Genomic DNA, 21508 nt, shown 5'->3' with positions numbered 1-21508 from the left:
CATGGGTGGACAGATAGATGTGTGCTCAAGTAGCACACTAAAAATAGTAGTGTCCGTGGAGGGGGGCTTAGCATGATAGTTTGGGTTGGCCTCCTAGGGAATGTACTCTGGTGGCTAGCCTGAGCTGCTGTCCATATTACCCCTGGCCACACAGTCACATTTTTAGTGCACTCACTTGAATAGAGGCGGCAAGTGTCTGTGTTGGGAAGCATGGTCCCAGCTACAGTGTGGCTGTACCCTAAGAAATGCACTCAGATATCCTCCCTTATGAACCAGCCTTGAATCAGTGTTCTAACCATGTTCTATAAGGCAGCTACTGGGTCACTCCAATTATACATCAGCACAAGGTTGTTTTGTACAGGATTCTCACTGTTATAATGTGCTCAGTGTGGCTTGCACCTGTGTGGTTTGGAGAATGGCCATCCAGCACTGAACCAGCCTAAGCGTGCACTGATAGTTTAAATATGAAATAATATGTGCTCACTCACTTTAAATAAATAAATACATAAATAAATATAAATATTTATAAATAAATATAAGAGATGTGGGTACAGACACTCAAAACGGAGAGCAACATAGGAGCAAGGGGAGAGGAAAAGGAAAGAGCTTCTATTTACCAGGATGACAAGATTCCATTGTATGGAGAACATTCAGCATCTAAAATTTAATCTGTTACTATTCACTGCTATTGCTTTAATTAACATAACACAGAGAAAATGAACAGTGAGACTGCATAGATACGCTCCCCCCTTTGTGATTTTCAGATGCTAAGGCAAGAGGTACAAACAAGGTGGGGATGAGAGAAGGTCCCAAGGGACATGGTGCCAGATGGTCAGACTTATTTTATTAATTTAGATCTCCATTATTGTCTCTCTTCTAGTCATTTCTGAGAAGGACAAGTTAGTTTAGCAAGAAAATTATTTCACAGCCATAGAGTGACACATTTAACTCTTAGGTCCCTGTGATACTACATATTAGAGTATACATCAGTTTCATATCCCTACCCCCAAAGCAACTGACCTGCAAGAATCCCTCCTTGTGCCAATAACTCCAAACATTTTAACACCCACCCCAAATCACTCCACTGGACTTCTCCCAACTGCCAAACCCTACCACAATCTCCCTGACCCATAAAGCAGCTTCATAACCCTCCTGCCATCCTCTGTCAACTGTCTTAACCCACCTTATCTTAGCTTCTGAATGTTACTGCAACCTATCTCCCAGCAAGCAACTTGAGCTGACTCCCTTCATGCTACCTTCTCACCTACTGACCCAAAACTGGCACTCTCATCTCCCATCCTAGCTGCCAAACTCTTCCTCAGTCTTATCTACAAGATAGGTGCCCTGAGTGGACTCCTCTTCCACCTGCCAAACCCCCCTGCTAGCTCTGAGCCAAGAGATGCCTCATTCTTCCTATTTCTAGGTATTGTGCACCTGGAAAATCAGGGAGCATTTTAAGGGATTAAGGAAAGTGGATTTAGAATTGGAAACCCTTTTACTTTTTAAAATTGCCCCCTCTCTCTGTAGTCTACCTATCTAATCTATAAAGTACTCAGTTGCCACAGTACCTAATGCCAGTCTGTGGATATTGTTTAAAACTTTCATCTACTATCATATTTCATTTAGGTACTGATATGCAAACTGTGCTCTTTTGAAAATCTGGTCCCTAGTGTCTTATGGGTTTAAATTAAGCTCTTTGGAACAGGAACTCTGTTTTTTATTTTTCACTTTGTACATCTGCCATAAAAATAAGAGCTGGAAGAACATATCTGGTCACCCAATCCACATCCCAATTCTTCTAGTCATCAGATCCCCTATTGCACTATGTGAATAATTATAACCGTACTTAAGTTGTGTTCTATAGTTCAATAACAAAAATAAAGTATGTAGAAATATTTTTTCTGAAACCCCTAGAAATAATACATTCATGTATTCAGTTTAGGAGTTTGTAGAAGTTATATCTGTCCATTGAGAAACCTGGATTACACTTATATGTTATCCATGGATTCCAATAAACTGGCTAGACAAATTCCAATCACATTAGTAACTCACAACAGGGCAGTCATAACAAATGGCAAAATACATTTTAGGCACCAGGGATATGACAAAACATAGAAAAAGTAAATTGAATTTCAGGACACAAACCTATGCTACACATCCTTATGTTGCAAAACACATATAGCATCAAATCATAGCCTTTCTCAGAACAGGTCTGACACAGAAGGAACAAAGCAAACACTATAATAGAAGGAATCAGACACACATTTTTCAAGATTCTGAATGAATAGTTAGACTTGAATATCTCCTGGACCAAGAATTCTCAGATTCTCGCCACCTGAGATCCTTAAAAGGAGCCACACTTGTTTATTGTGAACCTAATCCCACCATTCTTTGCAGTCACATCCCACAATCCTTTGGAGTCATATTACCAAACCACGGTAATATTCCAGTTTACTGGAATCCATGGATAACATATAAATGTAATGCAGGTTTCTCAACTTCTACAAACTCCTAAACTGAATAAATTGACTACCAGATTGAAAGAATTCTGGTTGAAGTGAGAAAAATGTCTTCTTATCAGATTCCCCACTAATTGGCAGAATAAGGCAGAAACAGAATAAATATAGCACCCTATGCCATAGCACGTCATGTGACTATACAGTGGCAAATTATTACACATTATACATTTGAATTTGTAAATAAAGTACTAAGTGGTTGATCTGCACTGTTGAAGTTCACTGTTCTCCCAAATGCTGGAAAAAGCAGCAAGGACATGCAAACAATGTATCACTTACTAAAACCTCAGAAAGCTACAGAAGCAAAGGGACTCACTGATTTCCACAATAAAGCTTTAATGGGAAGTATATCATCTTTGAAAGGATCATAGCTGGTGATCATGAAATCCACAATGTAACTGAAATATTTTCCTGACAGTTCAAGTAAATCTATCACTTGTGGAACATGTGCCTATGTGGGAAAAGGTTGTAACTGTCCTTAAAATTATATCGTCCATTGTTGTCAGCCGTGTCCCAGGATATAAGAGAGACAAGATGGGTGAGGTAATCTTTTATTGGACCAACTTCTGCGGTGAGAGAAAGAGAAGCTTTAGAGCTACACAGAGGAAGAGCTCTTAAAATTATGAGAAGATTTTAAAAATGACTATGTGGGACTATTGGACTTTGGATACCTCAGCCCCAGCCCTGAAAAATAAAGACCTTCCATTCCTTAACCCGTTAAAGTTTTATCTTGTATCCCAAAGCCATGCCCACCTGATTTAGCTTCCTAAAACTCCTTGATGCCCTAGGCTTGAGCAAACTACTAAACTTAAATCCCACCTCAAAAAATTCCAGTTACGCAAGCTTGTGTTATCTCAGCCCTAGGTCTTACCTTGGTGAGCGTGATATAGGAGAGACACGGCATTTGCTCCACTGAGTGCTTAGTGAATTGTTTCTTTGCATTTGTAGATGAAGTTTCACAAAGCTAGGGCACATTTCACTCTCTGAAGAATGTAGATTCCTTAATGGAGAAATAAGATCTGGTTTATTCTCTTCTTGAGCATCAGGACATTTGACGAAATTAATCAAAGAATGAATGATAATTAATGCACATATATAGAGGTGAAAATATCAATCTATATTTAGGATCAGCAGCTGAAGGGTTTTTTTTTCCTCCCAGAATATATAAGGAAAATTTCCTTCATCTCTAAAGAAATCCAAGGCATACCATAAGCACACTGGTAGCCCCCTTTTAATTTGATTACATGTCTGTTTAAATTTAACATTTAGAACTAATTAGGCTGTGCCCACATGGGGATCAGAACTATTTAAACATGCGTCCCTGACTGCCATGGATAGGGATGGTAGCTGGAGAGCGATGCCAGTCAAACCATGCTGAAGACTCTAGCATATGTAGTTCTGACAGAAAAGACCCCTGTATCATACTGACCAGGGAGAAGTGCTGAAACCCTGGCAGGCCTTGTCCTCATTACACTTTTCCCACCACTGGCAACAGTGAGAGTTCTCATGCAGACACCTGCTGGCATTTTTACATCCTGTGTAATCTTACTTTGAGAAAAGACAGATGTCAGCCTAGTGGGTACAATACCAGTGGCCAATCTACACTCTCACTCCCACTGGTGGAGCTGTGCTACTTGAGAGCTGATCATATGCTGCTGGTCATATAGTCAGACCACCCTCACATAGTCTCCCCCCACCCATTTTATGATATAAGTGCTACAAGGATTTCCACTGACAACAATCATTGGGAGGCAGTGGTGACTTGTGACTTTTTTGACCGGTGCGGCACAAATCACAAAACAGTTATTTCCACTCCAGTCCCTGTCCAGTGTATACTTTGACAGATGTTAAACACATACCTTATTTACAGTAACAAAGCAGCAAGTGGTCCTGGGAGTTGGAGCCACCACTGCCACCCAGGCCAGCTTGGGGGTGGAGCATGAGACATGTCTGGGAGTTTTTCACCTTCCTCTGCGGCATGGGGCACAGGTCACTTGCTGGTTTAAACTAGAGTAAATGGTGAATTCTCAGTTTTAAATCATGATTTGAGGACATCAGTAACTCAGCCAGAGGTTAGGGGTCTATTACTGAATGGGGTGAGTGAAGTTATGTGGCTTGCAACATGCAGAAGGTCACACTTGATGATCACAATGGTCCCTTCTAGCCCTAACGTCTATGAGTCTATTCCAGTGAATAATGTAGCTGGAGTCAACGTACCTTAGGTCGAGTTACCACGGGGTCTACACTGCGGGAGGTCGACGGGAGAAAAATCTCCCATCGACTTACCTTACTCTTCTTGTCGGGGTAGAGTATGGGGTAGACTGGAGAGCGATCTGCAGTCAATTTGGTGGGTCTTTACTAGACCCATTAAATCGACCACCGGTGGATCGATCTCAGAGCCCTAAATAGAATAGAAATTTATATGATTCCCAACTACACTTAGTGAGTTATTTAAAGATGTTATGCTCTGTTCCCAATGCCCATTGTACCTTCCAAAGCCTCTTTTCCCTTTCCTTATGTCTTCCATCATGGTAGTTACCTCTGCTGATAACATGGGTGAGATGCGTCAAGTTGATGCCAAATCCTGTTGCTGTCAATAAGGGTTTGTGCCAGAATATTTTTGTCATAATACCAGGGGCCCATTGACATTGAACTACTAGAAGCTGCAGAGATGAGATGACTCACACGATTCAAGACAGTTCTATTAACACTGTGTTGCAGTTATCAATGGGCTACAGGAGTCATACGTCACTGGAAGGATTTCAGTTGTTTGTGGTGTGGAATAGAAGTTTCTCATGTATTTGTATTGATGTCGTAATAGCTTAAACTAAGCAAAATCAAATGGCAGATTGCGAGACAAGGACTTCAGCTGCAGAAAACAATAATGGATAGCAAAACTGCTATCGACCTCATTGACACCAGGGTTTGGTCTTAGTACACCCCGCCCCCCTCCTTTTTAACTAATAGGAAATTGTACACCCAGAAATGATGTTAAAATAATAATATGCAGATCAAAATCAACCAAAGTAAGGAAGCCAGTATGACTTTGTAATTCAGTTAACAGATTGCTTCTTTGTCTAACCATTGCATGAGTAGTAACCTCCAGTCAAACCCAGATCAAAATATCCCCTAACTCTGAGTAGTTTGGCTCAAGAGCCAAAAGTCTGTGCTTGGGCCCATCACTAACCATGTGTGATGAAGCAACTAGGCACACCAGAGCGAGCAAAGGGTGGAATGGAAATCATAACTCAGAAAGTCTTTTTTGTTGTTGGATAAGTCAGCTATTTCAAAATAGAATTTGGCATTTAATATACAGGACAACTAGGTGTGAAAGACATACTAATATCTACCCTCTTCTCTTGCAGGATGACTTTCTGTTTAGTGTCTCCATTCTAAGTGGAATCCTTTGCTCTATCTTGGCAGTGATCAAATTTATGTTGGGAAAGGTCCTTACAAGCAGAGCACTGGTAACTGATGGTGAGTAGGAAAATATCTCATTCCTCATACAAAATCATTCAAATAATATCATGTGGATTGAGAACTGGCTGAAGATTCAGGAAAAAAAGGGCAACTATGCATGGCAAAATATTGAAATGAAAGCACATGGCTAATGGGGTACCTGAAATCTAACACCATTCACTGGTATTATTTAGTATCTTACACAATATGGAACAGATGACTTCAAGAAGGCTAAAGTGTTTAATGCCTGTTTTGCTTCAGTCTCACTAAAAAGGTTAATGGGGACCAGGTACTTAACACAATTAATTTTAACAATTGTAGTGAAGGAACACAAGCCAAAATAGGGAAAGAACAGGTTAAAGAATATTTAGATATGTTAGACATATTCAAGTCAACAAGGCCTGATGAAAATCATCCTAGGGTACTCAAGGAACTAGTTGAAGCAATTTTGGAATCACTAGCAATTATCTTCAAGAACTCCTGGAAAACAGGTGAGATTCCAGAGGACTGGAGAAGGGCAAAACATAGAACCTATCATTAAAAGAGGGGAACAAAGAGGACCAAGGAATTATATACCAGTCTGTTTAACTTCAATACTTGAAAAGACAGTGGAATAAATTATTAAACAGTCAATTTGTGTGGAGCTAAAGGATAATAGCCAGCATGGATTTGTTAGGAACAAATCATGCCAAATCATACTAAATGCCTTCTTTGAGAGGGTTACTGGCCTGGTGGATAGGAGGGAAGCTGTAGTTGACACAGTCCCTCATAGGGGGACACAGACATTCTCATAGGCAAATGGGGGAAATGTGGTCTGATGAAATTACTATAAGGTGGGTGCAAAACTGGTTGAAACGCCTTACTCAAGTAGTAGTTCTCTGTGAAATGTCAATGGTTCACTGTCAAAGTGAGATATATCTCATGGGGTCTAGCAGGGGTCTGTCCTGGGTCCAGTGCCGTTCAATATTTTCATGAATGACTTGGATAATGAACTGGAGCATATGCATGTAAAATTTGTAATTGACACCAAGATGGGAAGTGTTACAAGCACTTTGGCTAATAGAATTAGAATTCAAAATTCTTTGACGATTAGGGAATTGGTCTGAAAACAAGATGAAATTCAATAAAGACAAGTGCAAAGTACTACACTTAGAACAGAATAATCAAATGCACAAATACAAAAAAGGAAATGATTGGGTAGGCTGAAAAGATCTGGGAGTTAATAGTGGATCACAAATTGAATATGAGGCAACGTCATGCAGTTGTAATATAATTCTGGGGTGAATTAACAGGAGCATCATATGTGAGTAACAGTGGGTAATTGTTCCATTGACTTGGCACTGGTGAGGAGTATTGGAATACTGTGTTGAGTTCTGGGTGCTACACTTTAGAAAAGATGTGGACAACTTGGAGAGTCCAGAGGAGAGCAACAAAAATGATAAAAGGTTTAGAAAACCTGACCACAACAGAACCACTAACCCAGGAACCTATCCTTGCAACAAAGCCCGTTGCCAACTGTGCCCACATATCTATTCAGGGGACACCATCACAGGGCCCAATCACATCAGCCACACTATCAGAGGCTCATTCACCTGCACATCCACCAATGTGATATATGCCATCATGTGCCAGCAATGCCCCTCTGCCATGTATATTGGTCAAACTGGACAGTCTCTATGTAAAAGAATAAATGGACACAAATCAGATATCAAGAATTATAACATTCATGAACCAGTCGGAGAACACTTCAATCTCTCTGGTCACGCGATTACAGACATGAAAGTTGCAATATTACAACAAAAAAACTTCAAAACCAGACTCCAGTGAGAGACTGTTGAATTGGAATTCATTTGCAAATTGGGTACAATTAACTTAGGCTTAAATAGAGACTGGGAGTGGCTAAGTCATTATGCAAGGTAACCTATTTCCCCTTGTTTTTTCCTTCCCCCACCCCCCCTCCTCTGATGTTCTTGTTAAACCCTGGATTTGTGCTGGAAATGGCCCACCTTGATTATCATACACATTGTACGGAGAGTGATCACTCTAGATAAGCTATTACCGACAGGAGAGTGGGTTTGAGTGTGTGTGTGGGGGGAGAAAACCTGGATTTGTGCTGGAAATGGCCCACCTTGATTATCATACACATTGTAAGGAGAGTGTTCACTTTAGATAAGCTATTACCAGCAGGAGAGTGGGGTGGGGGGAGAGAAAACCTTTTGTAGTGGTAAACACCCATTTTTTCATGCTTTGTGTGTATAAAAAGATCTTCTATACTTTCCACAGTATGCATCCGATGAAGTGAGCTGTAGCTCACGAAAGCTTATGCTCAAATAAATTGGTTAGTCTCTAAGGTGCCACAAGTACTCCTTTTCTTTTGACCTCTGAGGAAAGGTTAAAAAAACTGAGCATGTTAAGTTTTGAAAAAAGACAGAGAGGACCTGATAACCTTCCAATATGCAAAGGGATGTCGTAAAGAGGGTGGTGATCAATTGTTCTCCATGTCCACTGAAGGTAGGACAAGAAGTAGAGGGATTACTCTTCAGCAAGTGAGATGTAGTTTAGATATTAGGAAAAAACTGACCTTGAATGTCACTGACAGACTAGTGGGCCTAAATGGGTACGGGAGCTTTCTGTTGAGCCTCACTTGTCTCTGGAGACTTTTTAGTCTTACGGATTCCCTCGCCCCTCCACCCCACATCCCACTCCAGCCAGCTAATTTCCATTCTGTGTTTTCCCCGCAACCCTCCCCTATCCATTTAGAGGCTGGTTTTAGCTCTCCCCATCCATCTCCAGTTCATCCCTGGTAACTAGCCCATGTCTCACTTTTGTGAATGTTTTTTCCCCTTAACTACTTCCTTTCCCACCTGACTCTGACCTCCCAGACCTGCTACAGACACCTCCCTCCTAACATCCCTTAGGATTGTTCACTGAATCCAGAACTATGAAGTCATGGGGACCGCTGAGGTTATTAAGTCATGCCCCCTGGTGTGGCTTTCAGCAGCTTCTGGCCACCTGTCTCTCCTATGTAAAATCTTAAAGGAACCACATTGCTGGGAGGCGTTGAAGGAGCTACTGGGTCAGTGGGAGGGGAGCATTATGTGCCTTCGTCATTCAGACAAGTTCTTATAGGCATCATCTGTTAAGGTCTCTGCTCCTTATAGATTTCACATTGTAGTATTAATCTTATGGCACCTTCCACTGAGGATCTCTGAGCTCTTTACAAACAAAAAAGAAATAAGCCTTAATCTCTCTGATTGGGTGTGTGTTAGCCTCATTTTGCAGATGATGATACTGAGACACGTTACCAGTAAGTTCGTTTCCCCAAATCATACAAATTAGAGTCAGAGCTGGGAATAGAACCCACATCTTTGACCCCAGACCATACCATTATGGTGTCTCTGGTCAAAGTTGATTCAACAAGTATTTCATTTTCTACTACTACACGAGTCTTTAGAATCTGAATTTCAGGCTGCTATACCAAATAATTATTTGGGTTGCCATAGGTTACAACTTTCACAATGCAGTCGGTTGTATACTTAAGCAAACGGTCTCTGTTTTCCCTTAATTTTAAGTGACATACAAAGGCACTTAGGCGCATAGGAAGCAATTGAAAGACAAGAGGGACACAGGATTCGGATACTGTTCTGTCTATAATGAGTAAACAAATTAAGTTATTTCAGTGATATTATATGCTTGACAGGCAACGTGTCCCTTGCATGTTACATTTCTTACAAAAGTATGAACTACAGCCTTGACAATGGTCTATTTTATAGCATATGAGCTCCCCAGCCACTGAGTGCTTATTCTTAGTATGCAAATAGAATTCTCATCTGTCTTAATGTTGAGGAGATTTTCATTCATGAAAGGCCAAATCCTGTTTGCTTTACTCATCCGAAACGCCCATTGGGAAGCACGTGAGATGAAAGATGGATGGCAGATCACTGGGAGTTTTACATGAATAAGATAAAAGGTTCTTGTCCCAGAACGTTCACATCTATGTGTCTTTCAAAATGAGGACTTAGAGTTGTATTGTCTTTTAAAAAAAATATTTTCAATACAACAGGCCAGATCCTAATCTCATTCACACTGGTGCAAACCCAGAGGAACTCCACTGAAACTCGTTGCTTGGAGGTAAATGGTTTGAAGTAAATGATGTTACTCTGGGTTTACTAAGGTGTATCAGGTGCAACCGTGTCTACAATGTGTCATGGCCCACGGCTCTCAAACCTGGGTCTGCAGGATTCATGGGAGCGGCCATGCTCCAACCCTCCACCTGGCAGACTGCTGGCAATAGCCCAGCTCCATCCCTAGGTCTCCATCCCCAGAGTCCTGGAGCAGCTGATTGGCTTGCTGTGCCCACTTAAACTGGCAACAGGAACAGGAAATTCTCTGAACAACTGGGCTCCACTCTGCTCTGGAGTGTGTACCTTGTGCCCCCTTACATTTGCTCCTGCTCCCTCTCCCACGGCTTGATTTCCTGGCATTCTAACCTGGCTTGACTGCTGGCATCAGACTTGTGGTTCCCGACCTCCAGTTTGTCTCCTGCCTCTGACCCCCTGATATCTTGATGAGGCCTGAATCTCGTTATCAACTTGTGGTTCTGATCTCCAGTTTGTCTCCTGCCTTTGATCCTCCAGCATCCTGACTGAGCAGACTCTTGACTCCTCTCTCATGACTGCAGACTTTGATTCCCACTACTGGATTTGACTGCCCATGAGCTGGCCATGACACAAAGTCTATATAAAAAATATTCTATCAATGGCCTAGCATTGTGGAGGCTCAGTAATGCTAGCAATGGTGGAAGCATTAGTGTGGACTTGGTGCAGGGTTATTTTTAACCACTCCCCTCGGTGGGTTTCAGAGCCTGAGAGGGAACATCTACTCTGTTATTTTTAGCTCTGTAGTGCAAGGCCCACAAGCTCAAAGCAATCGATTCACTGTCACGGGTTTTCTTTTTTGCAGTGTAGACATTCCCTGAACTGCCTCACCCAGATATAGAACAGACTTTAAAACGGAAGGAGATATTCAAAGCCCTTAAAGCCAATGGAATTCATTCCATATGGTCTCTGGGATCAGTCACAGAGCTACAGGAACTCAGAACTTCCTGCACATACATATATATATATAGGTGACATTTTCTCTCTCTTTAATTTGGATCCTTACAGTTAGAGTCCTGAACAGAGTTGCATTAGAATCGGTTTTCCTGTCCTGTGAGAATTTGAGATTTAGGGGAAAATATCCTGTTCTGAATCAGTCAAAATCTCAAAAAATTTAACGAATCAGAAATCCTCCCAATTTAGGGGATTGGATCAAAACATTTTGTTTCAATAATTTAGAAAAATTTCATTTAAATTTTGACTTCATTTTAAATTTTTTTTGCATAAATTAATTTAGTTTTCTAAGATGAAAAGTTGTTTCAAACCAAAAATGGAACATTTTGGTTTGAAAATGGATGTTTTGACAATATGGAAACTTTTGTTTTTTTAAAAAAAAATTTCAACAGGAAATTAATTGAATTTTCCACAATAACTTCTGGTTTTGACTAATAGTCATTTTCTGACAAATTGTTGTGAAGCCTGGTCTTGAATGAATCCTTTGCGTGGCAGAAATGGCACAGAAGTCTCTCTTACCCCAAATTATATCCTTGTGTTAGTTGTATTGCTTCTGATTTGGATCCTGCTCACCTTTTGATTAGAAGAATTGGGGACCAAACTATAATTTCCCCAGTCTCTGTCTCTCTTAGTGGGATTTTAGAAAATGTAGCAGGTTGATATTGCAGGTATGGTTAAACTGCATCTTCAGCAGGATGACTTTATTTTTAATTTATAAATAATGAGGGGGAGACAGTGCTAGCCATCAATCGAGACACTGATTTAGCACTTTCCTTGCTTGTCAGTTGTTAGCAGTTTTCTGTTTCCTACTAATTTACTTCCTGCTATGACATGCTGTAGAACCACAAGCATCTTTATTAGAGCAAAGGGAACCTGTCATTTTCTTTCTGAAACGTTTTTTTTTTCTTCAAAACAGCAAAATCTCTCTCAGAGGTGTAGCTCCTTATTAAGGCTAATTGTTCAGAAGCTTTTGATTTACTGTAAGATTTGATAATCATAGCTCTTTAAAATCTAAATTCATTCAATGCCAGCAAGACAAATGATTACTATTTACCCAGCAAAATATTGTAGGTGTGCAAAGCCCTTTGCAGACTAAAAACAGATTGGGTGCCAGGATGCCTTTTCTGAAGAGCTTAAATGCCATGGGCCAAATTCAGAGATGAGGTGCAGACCTGTAACTCCAGCTGATTTCTGTGTGAGTTCCAGTGGCCTGATACTGTATAGAGTCAGAGTATAAGGCAGTGGTTCTTAACCTTGATTGCAGCCTGCACCCCTTTGGTTCTCAAAATATGTTCTCTCTCCCCTTATCAAAAATCAAAATATGTTCTTGCACCCCTTATCAAAAATCGTTGAAGTACGTCAGTTCTTTAAACCTAGATATATTCTTGTTTGTATATTACAGTAATCATTAAAAAAATGTATAATGTTAATAAATACATAGGTCTGATGAAATTGTACTTACGTGCCTGTGCTTAATTTGTGTTTTCGATGATTTACCTTCTAAAAAAATCTGGCATGTCTCAACCCCCCCAGAAAGGGCATCTTGCACCCACAGGGGTGCGTGCACCCCAGGTTAAGAACCACTGGTATAAGGCTAGAAGGGACCACTAGATCATCTAGTCCAACCTCCCATATATCACAGGCCACAAAACACCCTTGCACAAGCCCAACAATCGTAACTAGACCAAAGCACTACAGCCCTCTGGAGACTACACTGTAGAATACCACAAGCAGTGATCAGCAGGGACTATGGTGCCATCAGTGCCTGAGGGTCTGCAATGGCAGGGAATTGATTTGGTGATATATACACCCAGATGATCCTAGCCTGTGGCCTCTCAGGATTGGGCGCTCTCTCTCTCGCTCTCTCATGCTGCATGGAATGATCTTTCTGAATTAATATACAAGGCCACTACCATTTTCACCTGCAACATCCACTTCTGCAGTGATGCCTGTAGAAATCAGGCACTGAAGGATGCTTTGGTTGAATGATAGTCAGGGGCATAGGGTTTCATTTACTTAGTTACACATTTTCAGATTTGGAACCATCTAACTACTAACTGCAAGGTACTGTCTTCCCACTGCTCCCTACCCATTTCCATCCTGTTGTGTCTTACATTCTGTTGATGGATCTTGTTTCAAATTAGGGCTTTTCTACATGGGAAGTTACACCAATATAAGCTGAAGTGTGACTTTACACTGATATAGTATTACTTACCAGTATACCAGTGGACACTCTTAGTATGAGTGGTTTCTTTCAGTTTAGCTTGTCATATGAAAGGAGTTTAAACTAAACTGAAAAAAAAAAAACACTTATTCTGGAATAAGAATGCCCACATGGGGAGTTATACCAATGTAACTATAGAGGTTTAACTATATCAGTATAATTATACCTGTGTAACTGGTGAAACTTTCCCATGTAGCCAAGACAGGCTCTTACACTGTAAGCTTAGCAGAGTAAGCTGCATTTCTGCTTCTATATTTGTATAGCAAGTAGCACAGTGGGGGCCTGATGCAGATGGAGGCCTCCAGATTCTACCTCCAAACAAGTAATTAACTATGGTCCTTTGACTCTTATTTGTAGACTGAAACAATAAGTTTGTTTGTATTCTCAGCTCTGCCACTGAAATGCTGTGTGCAAGTACATATCCTCTTGTGATTTAGTTTTCTCATCTGTGAAATGCATTTAATACAGAGATCCCATGAATCTTAATGAACAATTATAGTGAGAAAAAAATAACTAGGTAAAAATAACTCCATTTTCATCCACAGATCTTCTGTTTCTAGAGTTACATCTGTTTAAAATTAGTTACAAATATAAATTTTTTACTGCCCCCAGCCCCCACCTCCCCTTTTTAAATTCCTCTTGACACTGCTTAGTCAGCATAACAATGGGAGAGTGTTCTTGTCTGGCTTGCACATCATCTGAATTTTTAACAAATTGCAGAATCTTTATCACCGAGGCAGATGTGTGAGCCAGAAAGAACAAAGTTTGACTTTCAGATCTCAGTAACATGTGTGCAGTGCTGGTAGACAGCTTTACAATTGTAAACTCAGTAATTGGCTACTGAGTCATTGAGAAACATGTAATCCCTGAATGCCATTTCTAGAGTCACTCTTTTGAGTATAAATGATTGTTTGTAAAATGCTTTGGGATCCTCTGGTGAATGATTCTATATTATAATTATTATTTGAATAGCAGTAATGCCTATGAGCCCTAGGCATGGATCAGGGCCCCACTGTGCTAGGCGCTGTATGAACACAGAACAAAAAGATGAATGCTGCCCCCAAAAGTTTACAATCTACATACATGACAAGAGCTGGATGTGACAGACCGGGGGAGCACAAGGAAAGAATGAGACAATATCGCTCAGTATGACAGGCAATTGCCTCAGCATACTAGCCTGCTAGGCAATATCAAGATTTTGTTAGCATCATGGCACAGGAGAGTTTTAAGGAGAGATTTGGAGGAAGACAGCAAGGTAACTTTGCCCTTCCCGAGCATGAGGGGGAGCATGGTAGGAAACACTAACGTGCTTGTTTGAAAATTTAACAAGTATGAGACACGCTAGGTAGGATGGAGATACGCTGAGAAGGGCCTTGTAAGTGAAGACAAGTAGCTTATGTTTGAGGTGGTGGAGAAAGGGGAACCAACTGAAAATGCAAAGAAAGGGTTGACATGATCAACATGAGGAGCCAGAAAAATGATCTTTATAGCAGATTTTGAATGGATATAAGTGGCTCAAGGTTGCATTCATCAAGGCCAGAGAAGAAAACGTTGCAGTAGCCAAGATGCAAAATGATGAGGGACCTAGATAAGAGTTTTAGCTACATGGATGGATAGGAAAGCCCAAATTTTAGAGATGCTATGCAGAAAGAACCTGTAAGATTTAGACACAGCCTGGATATGATGATCTACAGAGAGGGCTGGGTCAAAGATAACACCCATGTTACAGGTATAGAGGAGGGCAGCTCACCATATAAAGAATGATTGTATTAGTGTAAAAAATATAGCATCTAGAGACCCTATGGTGATGGATGTGATAGAAATGCCAAAAGACACGATAGGAGTATTATTACAAATTATCCACATCTTCAGCACTGGCAATATGAGGGAAGTTATTATCACCAGCTCCTAACTGTCATAGGATGTTTCATTGGTGATGAATGACAGGGGATTGAATGTCTTATTACCATGCAGTGGAATACAAATGATGTGTAGAGAAAACATGGTATGTGCTATATAGTTTGTGAAGTCTTCATCCCAGAGACTTTGGAAATAACACTTCCACTACGGAGCTCAGGGGAACTCATTCTCAAATTGTAATTATTTCTCCATTAGCATTTATTAAAGATTTTGAACTACAAAATATAGAACCAAGAAAGTGACATGTACTGAAAACATTTCTTTCCCAGCCAACACAAACAGCCCCATGCTCCCACCATAACAACTCCTAAATCCAAAGACTAGAACAGAACAAAACACCAGCAGACATTTAAAACAGTTCATTCATTTCTTTTAAGAGATAAATTACATAGCAAAATACAGAATGAAAACAATGAGACATTTTAAGATCAAATTTCATTCTTCAACAGGTAAATATTATATGCAACCACCGAACGAATGCAGTTGTACAGGATTTTTGTGGAATAAGAGTGACATCTTGTGGCCAGCTCAGGAAAATAACTCAGAGGTCTATATTTCATGTGGGACAGTACATAGATGGTACTTTTCTAAAGCAGTAGTCTCAGACTTAATATGTATCATGCTGCATCACCAATCAAGAATGCATTGTTTTCTTCTACATTATAATGCAAAATGTAGCACCACCGGGGGCATTCTACCATCACAACACACTATCTAGTAGGATATTCCAGGAACCTCGCCAAGCAAACTTTTTGAATCAAATTCTCACACACAGTTCTCATCAACTACAGTGAGAGTCATGTTCATATTTCTGAGGGCAAGACCGAGCCCTTGAAGTTGAACAGGTACAAAAATGTTTGCGCATATTGTGTTTTATTAAATGCAGAACTGGTATTAATTCAGCATGGTGAGATCAAGCACTCAAAAGGCAAATGTTGGGATTCATCCTCAATATTAACTCATCCACCTTACACACCTTGTATACTTAATCATATTAATTAATAGGAACTATACAGTGCTAGAGCTACCTGAGCATTTGGAGTAGTTTGCTGACTTGAGTGTTTGATATGCCAACCTTAACATTACCATTATGCTAGCATTTCTTTTTTGCAGTAGCTGCCTGTGTAGAGGATAAAAGTCTACTGATGTTATCAAATTTGGATTTTTCCTTTTGTCAACAAAAATCACTCTATCAAAGATCCCTAATAACCTCTTCCTGTCTGTGTCTCAGAACATATATTCCTTCCTGGTATGCATCTCCTGTCTGACCCAATCCCTGAGGTCATGGAGCCAAATGTCAGCCCCAGCATCTGACAGATGAACTCCATCCCCTTCCTAGAGAGCTCAGGTCTATTGTATCTGATATCACTAGGTGCTATCCCCACCAGCACCCCACCACCTCCAAACTCTCAAAATGATCACAGCTACCTCATAGTTCACATTTTTTCTTGCTGTGTTGACATGAGCTGGCTCAATAACCCCGCACCAAACTCATTTTGCAAGCATCCCTGACCAGACAAATTAAGTGCCTTGTAGGAAGAGCTCCACAACCCTCTGTATCCTAGTCCCTAAATTTAATCCTGTGCAGTCCCCTGGACTATTTCTGTCCAGGTGAATAATCAGGACATCAAGTGGCTGTAGCTTGGCTATCGAGTGCTGAAACCAGCTCATGCTTCATGATCTGTCACACCACTGAAGGCAAACGACTTCAGCCTTGCAGCTTAGTTTCAATCCACTTGCTGACCTGGCCAATGTCCAGCCACAATTGCTTAATCCAACATCAGCTATCTGCATCAGTGAGTGATGGGACCAGCTCATGCCCTGTTGGCCATACCATCAATGGCCAATGGCTTCAGTCTTGCAGTGCAATTATGATGCACCTGCTCTGCTGCCTGACCAACATTCAGCCCCAAATGCTTAATCAACCCATCATCAACGAGCAGCATCAATGAGTGCCAAGACCAGCTCATGTCCCATCTGCCATACCAAAAGCAGCTTGCTCCCACAGCATGCCTGTCCTGTTGAACCCACTGCATATGTACCGCTTCAGCCTGGAAGCCCAGCAGTGATCCATCTGCTGACCTGGCTACCTTCTTGCAGGCCCATTGCCCTATAGAGTGTCTGCAAATTCAAACATCGACTATGCTTTGCATATCTCCTCGGTTCAGAAACAGACAGGGTTAGTTACACTTAATGCCAGTCCCAGCAACCTTTCCCCGGGGGTGGACAAAAGTTCTGTAACAATTTGATTTCTAGCGTCCTATAACCTGAACCTAACAAAAGTCAAAGCCCGCTGATGCTACTGCCCCAGTCCTGAAAGAATATGAGCTAAAGTTAACTGGGTTGAGACTGCAGCAGGCCAAAGCTTTTTTTTTTTTATTACTGCAGCAAACTGGTGTCTTGTCAGGAAGCTACCATCACGTGCAAAAACTGTGGGCCTGGCTCCTGGTTCCATCTGGCTGGGAAAGCTTTGAGTGCCCTTACAGAGCACAGGCATCCATCTGCATATTTCCATATCACTACTGAGGCCTCATTCCCATCCTGATCTACTTCAGAGAACCTTAAATGCAGCAACACTGCACAAGTGACACTGTACCTTCGGTAATTAAACTGCCCACCTGGACCTGTCTGTCGTTGTCTGTGGCACTGCTACCCTGAAAGCACCAAAGGCGGCCACAAAAAATGCTGCCTTGAATGTAATGGCCTCCCTCACAGCACTGCATATCCTGGGCAAACCATTTAATAACTCTGAAAGAATATCAGTGGCTATGCAGATCCTGTCACCCCTCCTCTGCCCTTGGTCTCTGGACCAAAAGCTTCCACTCTAGGAAATCTCTACATAGGCCTGGGAAACCTAGCTTACACCAATAGGACAGTCCTACTATTTGACCCGATATAGTAGAGGGAGCCAACCCGTAGTGCACCAAGAACATGGCATCCCTCACCACCTGATGCTAAGGGAGGGGTCACAGATGCTGGAGTCCTTCCTGAGCTTTAGATTCCGTGAACTCAGTAAGGTACACCACACAGGCCGTCGTTGGGGCAACTGCATTCCTGACTACTCCTGTGACTGTCAGCAGCCAAGGGTCCACAGTTGCTTGGGCATCACCTGTGGATCTCTGTTGGCAAACAGGGCAAAATCCTGGAATCTGTTGTCCGCCAGCTGCAAGGTGAATGGTCCCAACCAAGGTCCTGGGTACTGTCCACTGAAATCTCTGTCCTACTCTGATCCTCAATCCAGGCTAGAGAGTGTCCCCCTCCAGCTCCCCTCCTCACCACTGTTCCCTTGCCAGTGGTCCCCATCCACTCTGAAGTCCTGGAAGACTGACAATCTGTCTCCCCCATGGGGCAGTGACCTTAGGTCCATGATTGCTTGACAAAGTGGCATAAAGTAATCTTTGCCCATCTCTGAGGCCGCCATTCAGTGTCTCCATGAGGGCTGGACTTGCCCCCACCCCCAAGGGAACAGGAGAGGAAACCCCTTCTAAGGCCTCTGGCCACTCCCAGGCCCCTCCCCCCTGCAGTAGCTGCCCCAATCCTCCTCCCATGCCTTATTTCTGCAGTCCTGAGCTGCCCCCCTTGGGGGGTGGGGTTTGGAGGGTGGAGAGCAGGGCCCATGCTGTCCCCTGACCTCAACACCCTCCCCCATGAGATAAGGGTGGGAGGGGACTTAGCATCTTGCCAGGTCCCAGCTGAATGTCTCCTAGAATGGTGCTTGAAATGCCCTCTGCCACACCATCAGCAGCCTCCCGTGTGCCCCAACCCCCTCCCCCATGAGCAGGGTGAGGAAAAGGGCAGCAGCACCATGGACAGTCCTGGCAGCAGGATGTTCCTATGGCAGCAGCAGCCACCCCACACATCCTTGCCCCTGTCTCCCAGCAGCAGGGAGGGGCAATGGTGCACTGCTGAGTCCCCTGCAGCTTCCTCTGTTTTGAATTTTCTGCAGCTCTGGAAGCAAGGTGCATCAATACCCACCCACCCTGCAGGACTCCTACTTTTTGAGCAGGCTGTGCCTTTAGGTCGGGGAACCAAGTGTCTGACCCCCATGACAGGCTAGAGACCTCTCTACCAGAGTGCGCCCCCAGAAGCAGGAAGGGGTGGTCCCACAGTGCCTACCTTTCCTCTGGGTGCTGCATCGCCTGGCTGTAGAAGCCACCTCGAGCCTTCCTTGTCCTGGCATCCTGGAGCTGGGAACCTAAAAGATTCCATGTGCTGGCTCTGGTCCCATGATTCTTGCAATGTTGCCCACATGTATGCTTTCTCCAGGCATGGCCGAACAGCAACGAAAACCCCTTGGTATAGAGTCTCAGAACCCGGGTCAACTGAGTTGGGCTGGGCTAAAAACTGCAGTGTAGATGTTTGGGGTTGGGCTGGAGCCTGAACTCTGGGACCCCAGCCCAAGCCCAAATAGCTACACTGCAATTTTAGCCCTGCAGCCCGAGCCCCATCAGCCTGAGTCAGCTGACTTGGGCCAGCTGTAGCCATGCAGCAGGTCTTTTACTGCAGTGTAAATATACACGAAGAGGCTTTTGAAAAGCCCTAGCTCAGCTTAAGTAGGCAAGGAGAGGCAGACAGCAGCCAATCAACTAGCCCCATCCCCCTTTCCCAGCCAATAGATAGCTAATCAGAGAACCAAAAGGGAGTTGGAAGGGGCAAGAGCCCCCTATCTGCCACACGTGTTTTGGACTTCTGTCCTACTCTGCTATCTGTCAAAGTCCCTCCCCCCACTCCAGGCAGTAAGAAGGTATTTTCAAAAATCCTGTCCTCCTTTGTCTTGTGTGTATCTGTTCCTTTCTGGTTCTCCTTCTACATCACCAGTTTTTGTTTTGCTGCTGGTAAGGCGTGTGACTGGCACTGTTTCTGTGCTATGGCTTGGCCTGAAGCTAGACTGAGAATTGTCTCAGAGGTCAGTGGTGATCTGGTGCTTCTGCCGCCAGTAACACAATAATCTCACCCAGGAAGGGAGAGTTTGACAGTGAATGGCAGTCACTGGCAAGAAATGCTGGGTTTCCCCCCCTGAGAACAGGCTGGACATGTCAGTCTTTCATAATGTTAGGCAGATCATTTATCCGAGGGACATGTCAACTGTTTCTATCAAGAGTGAGCTGTAGCTCACGAAAGCTTATGTGCAAATAAATTTGTTAGTCTCTAAGGTGCCACAAGTCCTCCTTTTTTTTTTTTTTTTGAAAGAATCCATGTGAGGGATGTCAGATTAAACTGTCACAGTACCTACCTTTGTTCTGAGCACAGAGAGATTTCATTTCTATGGCTAACTTTGTGTTGAAGGGCTTTACATGAAAAAAAATCCATTTCTCAACAGGTTTAACAAGCCAGTTTGCTCAAGGCCTGACTTTTCAAATGCCTGAGGTATTAGTAGGAGGAGGCTGTGAGCTAGTGATGTGCTTCAAGGGAAGTATTTAATACAACCTTCATGATCTGGCAGCTGATCATTGGACACTCCAGAGTTCTTCTCAAGACTCAGAAGAGTCTCTTCGCTAAATACTAAATGTACTTCAGAGAGGTATTTAACTGTCTGTAATATAAGACTCAAACTCAGGCTACAACCTGTGGAGGGAACAAAAAACCCTGTCTGTGTTAATTTGTTATCTTCACTTTTTTGAAGGGCTAATTCTTTCTCTATTATGTGGTTTCAATTATTTACATCTTCAGTTCTTTGAATCCTGCCCCTGGATCGTTATTTCTCCCTTATGCTGAGAAGCAAGTTCCTTCTCCAGTATTTCTGTTAGATGACAAAGCTTGAACCACCAGACACAAGAACTGTAGTCAGCAACATCATCATCCCAGAGCAAATTGTGTGCATACAGAATGGCACATAGCTGGTTTGAGTATTCACCCTCACAGCTCTCTGTGGGATAGGAAGTTTGCTGTATATTCAACACGGAGGAGCACCAGTGTTCTGCAGTAAGATGAGTCTGTCAGGATGTGAGTAGAGGGGAGTTTCTGATTAGAATTCTTACTCCGTGTACACTCTATAGAGTTCATGGCAATATAGGTCTGTGCACAAGTGTCCTTGGCTATGTCTACACTACCGCGGTGAGTCGACCTATGAATAACGTAGCTGGAGTTAACGTACTTTAGGTTGAGTTGCTGTGGGGAGTCGACGGGAGAAACTCTCCCATTGACTTACCTTACTTTCTCATTGGGGGTAGAGTACAGGGGTCGACTGGAGAGCAATCTGCTGTCGTTTTGGCGGATCTTCACTAGACCTGCTAAATCGACTGCCGATGGATCAATCTCAGAACATCGATCCTGGCTGT

The 21508-nt window shown here is 42.5% G+C and overlaps 1 protein-coding gene and 1 long non-coding RNA gene across 4 annotated transcripts in view; one reads left to right on the top strand and one right to left on the bottom strand.

Annotated features, from left to right (window-relative positions):
• Positions 1-21508, top strand: part of TMEM163 (transmembrane protein 163) — a 158318-nt gene that overhangs the window by 128964 nt on the left and 7846 nt on the right. Inside the window, exon 6 of the mRNA XM_073305305.2 lies at positions 5882-5993. Within this exon, the coding sequence (XP_073161406.1) occupies positions 5882-5993 (112 nt within the window). The remainder of the gene's footprint in view (positions 1-5881; positions 5994-21508) is intronic.
• Positions 146-21508, bottom strand: part of LOC140895500 (uncharacterized) — a 36351-nt gene continuing 14988 nt past the window's right edge. For all 3 annotated transcript variants that reach the window (XR_012154216.1, XR_012154215.1, XR_012154217.2), the window contains 3 exons: positions 4376-4523; positions 3388-3516; positions 146-3082 (listed from right to left, as the gene is read on the bottom strand). This is a non-coding gene — a long non-coding RNA (uncharacterized LOC140895500). The remainder of the gene's footprint in view (positions 3083-3387; positions 3517-4375; positions 4524-21508) is intronic.

The sequence above is a fragment of the Lepidochelys kempii genome, chromosome 11 (assembly GCF_965140285.1).
Source record: "Lepidochelys kempii isolate rLepKem1 chromosome 11, rLepKem1.hap1, whole genome shotgun sequence".
In the NCBI taxonomy this organism is placed as follows: domain Eukaryota; kingdom Metazoa; phylum Chordata; order Testudines; family Cheloniidae; genus Lepidochelys; species Lepidochelys kempii.
Note: the sequence above shows the minus strand (reverse complement) of the source record. Positions and strands in the feature narration are given on the sequence as shown.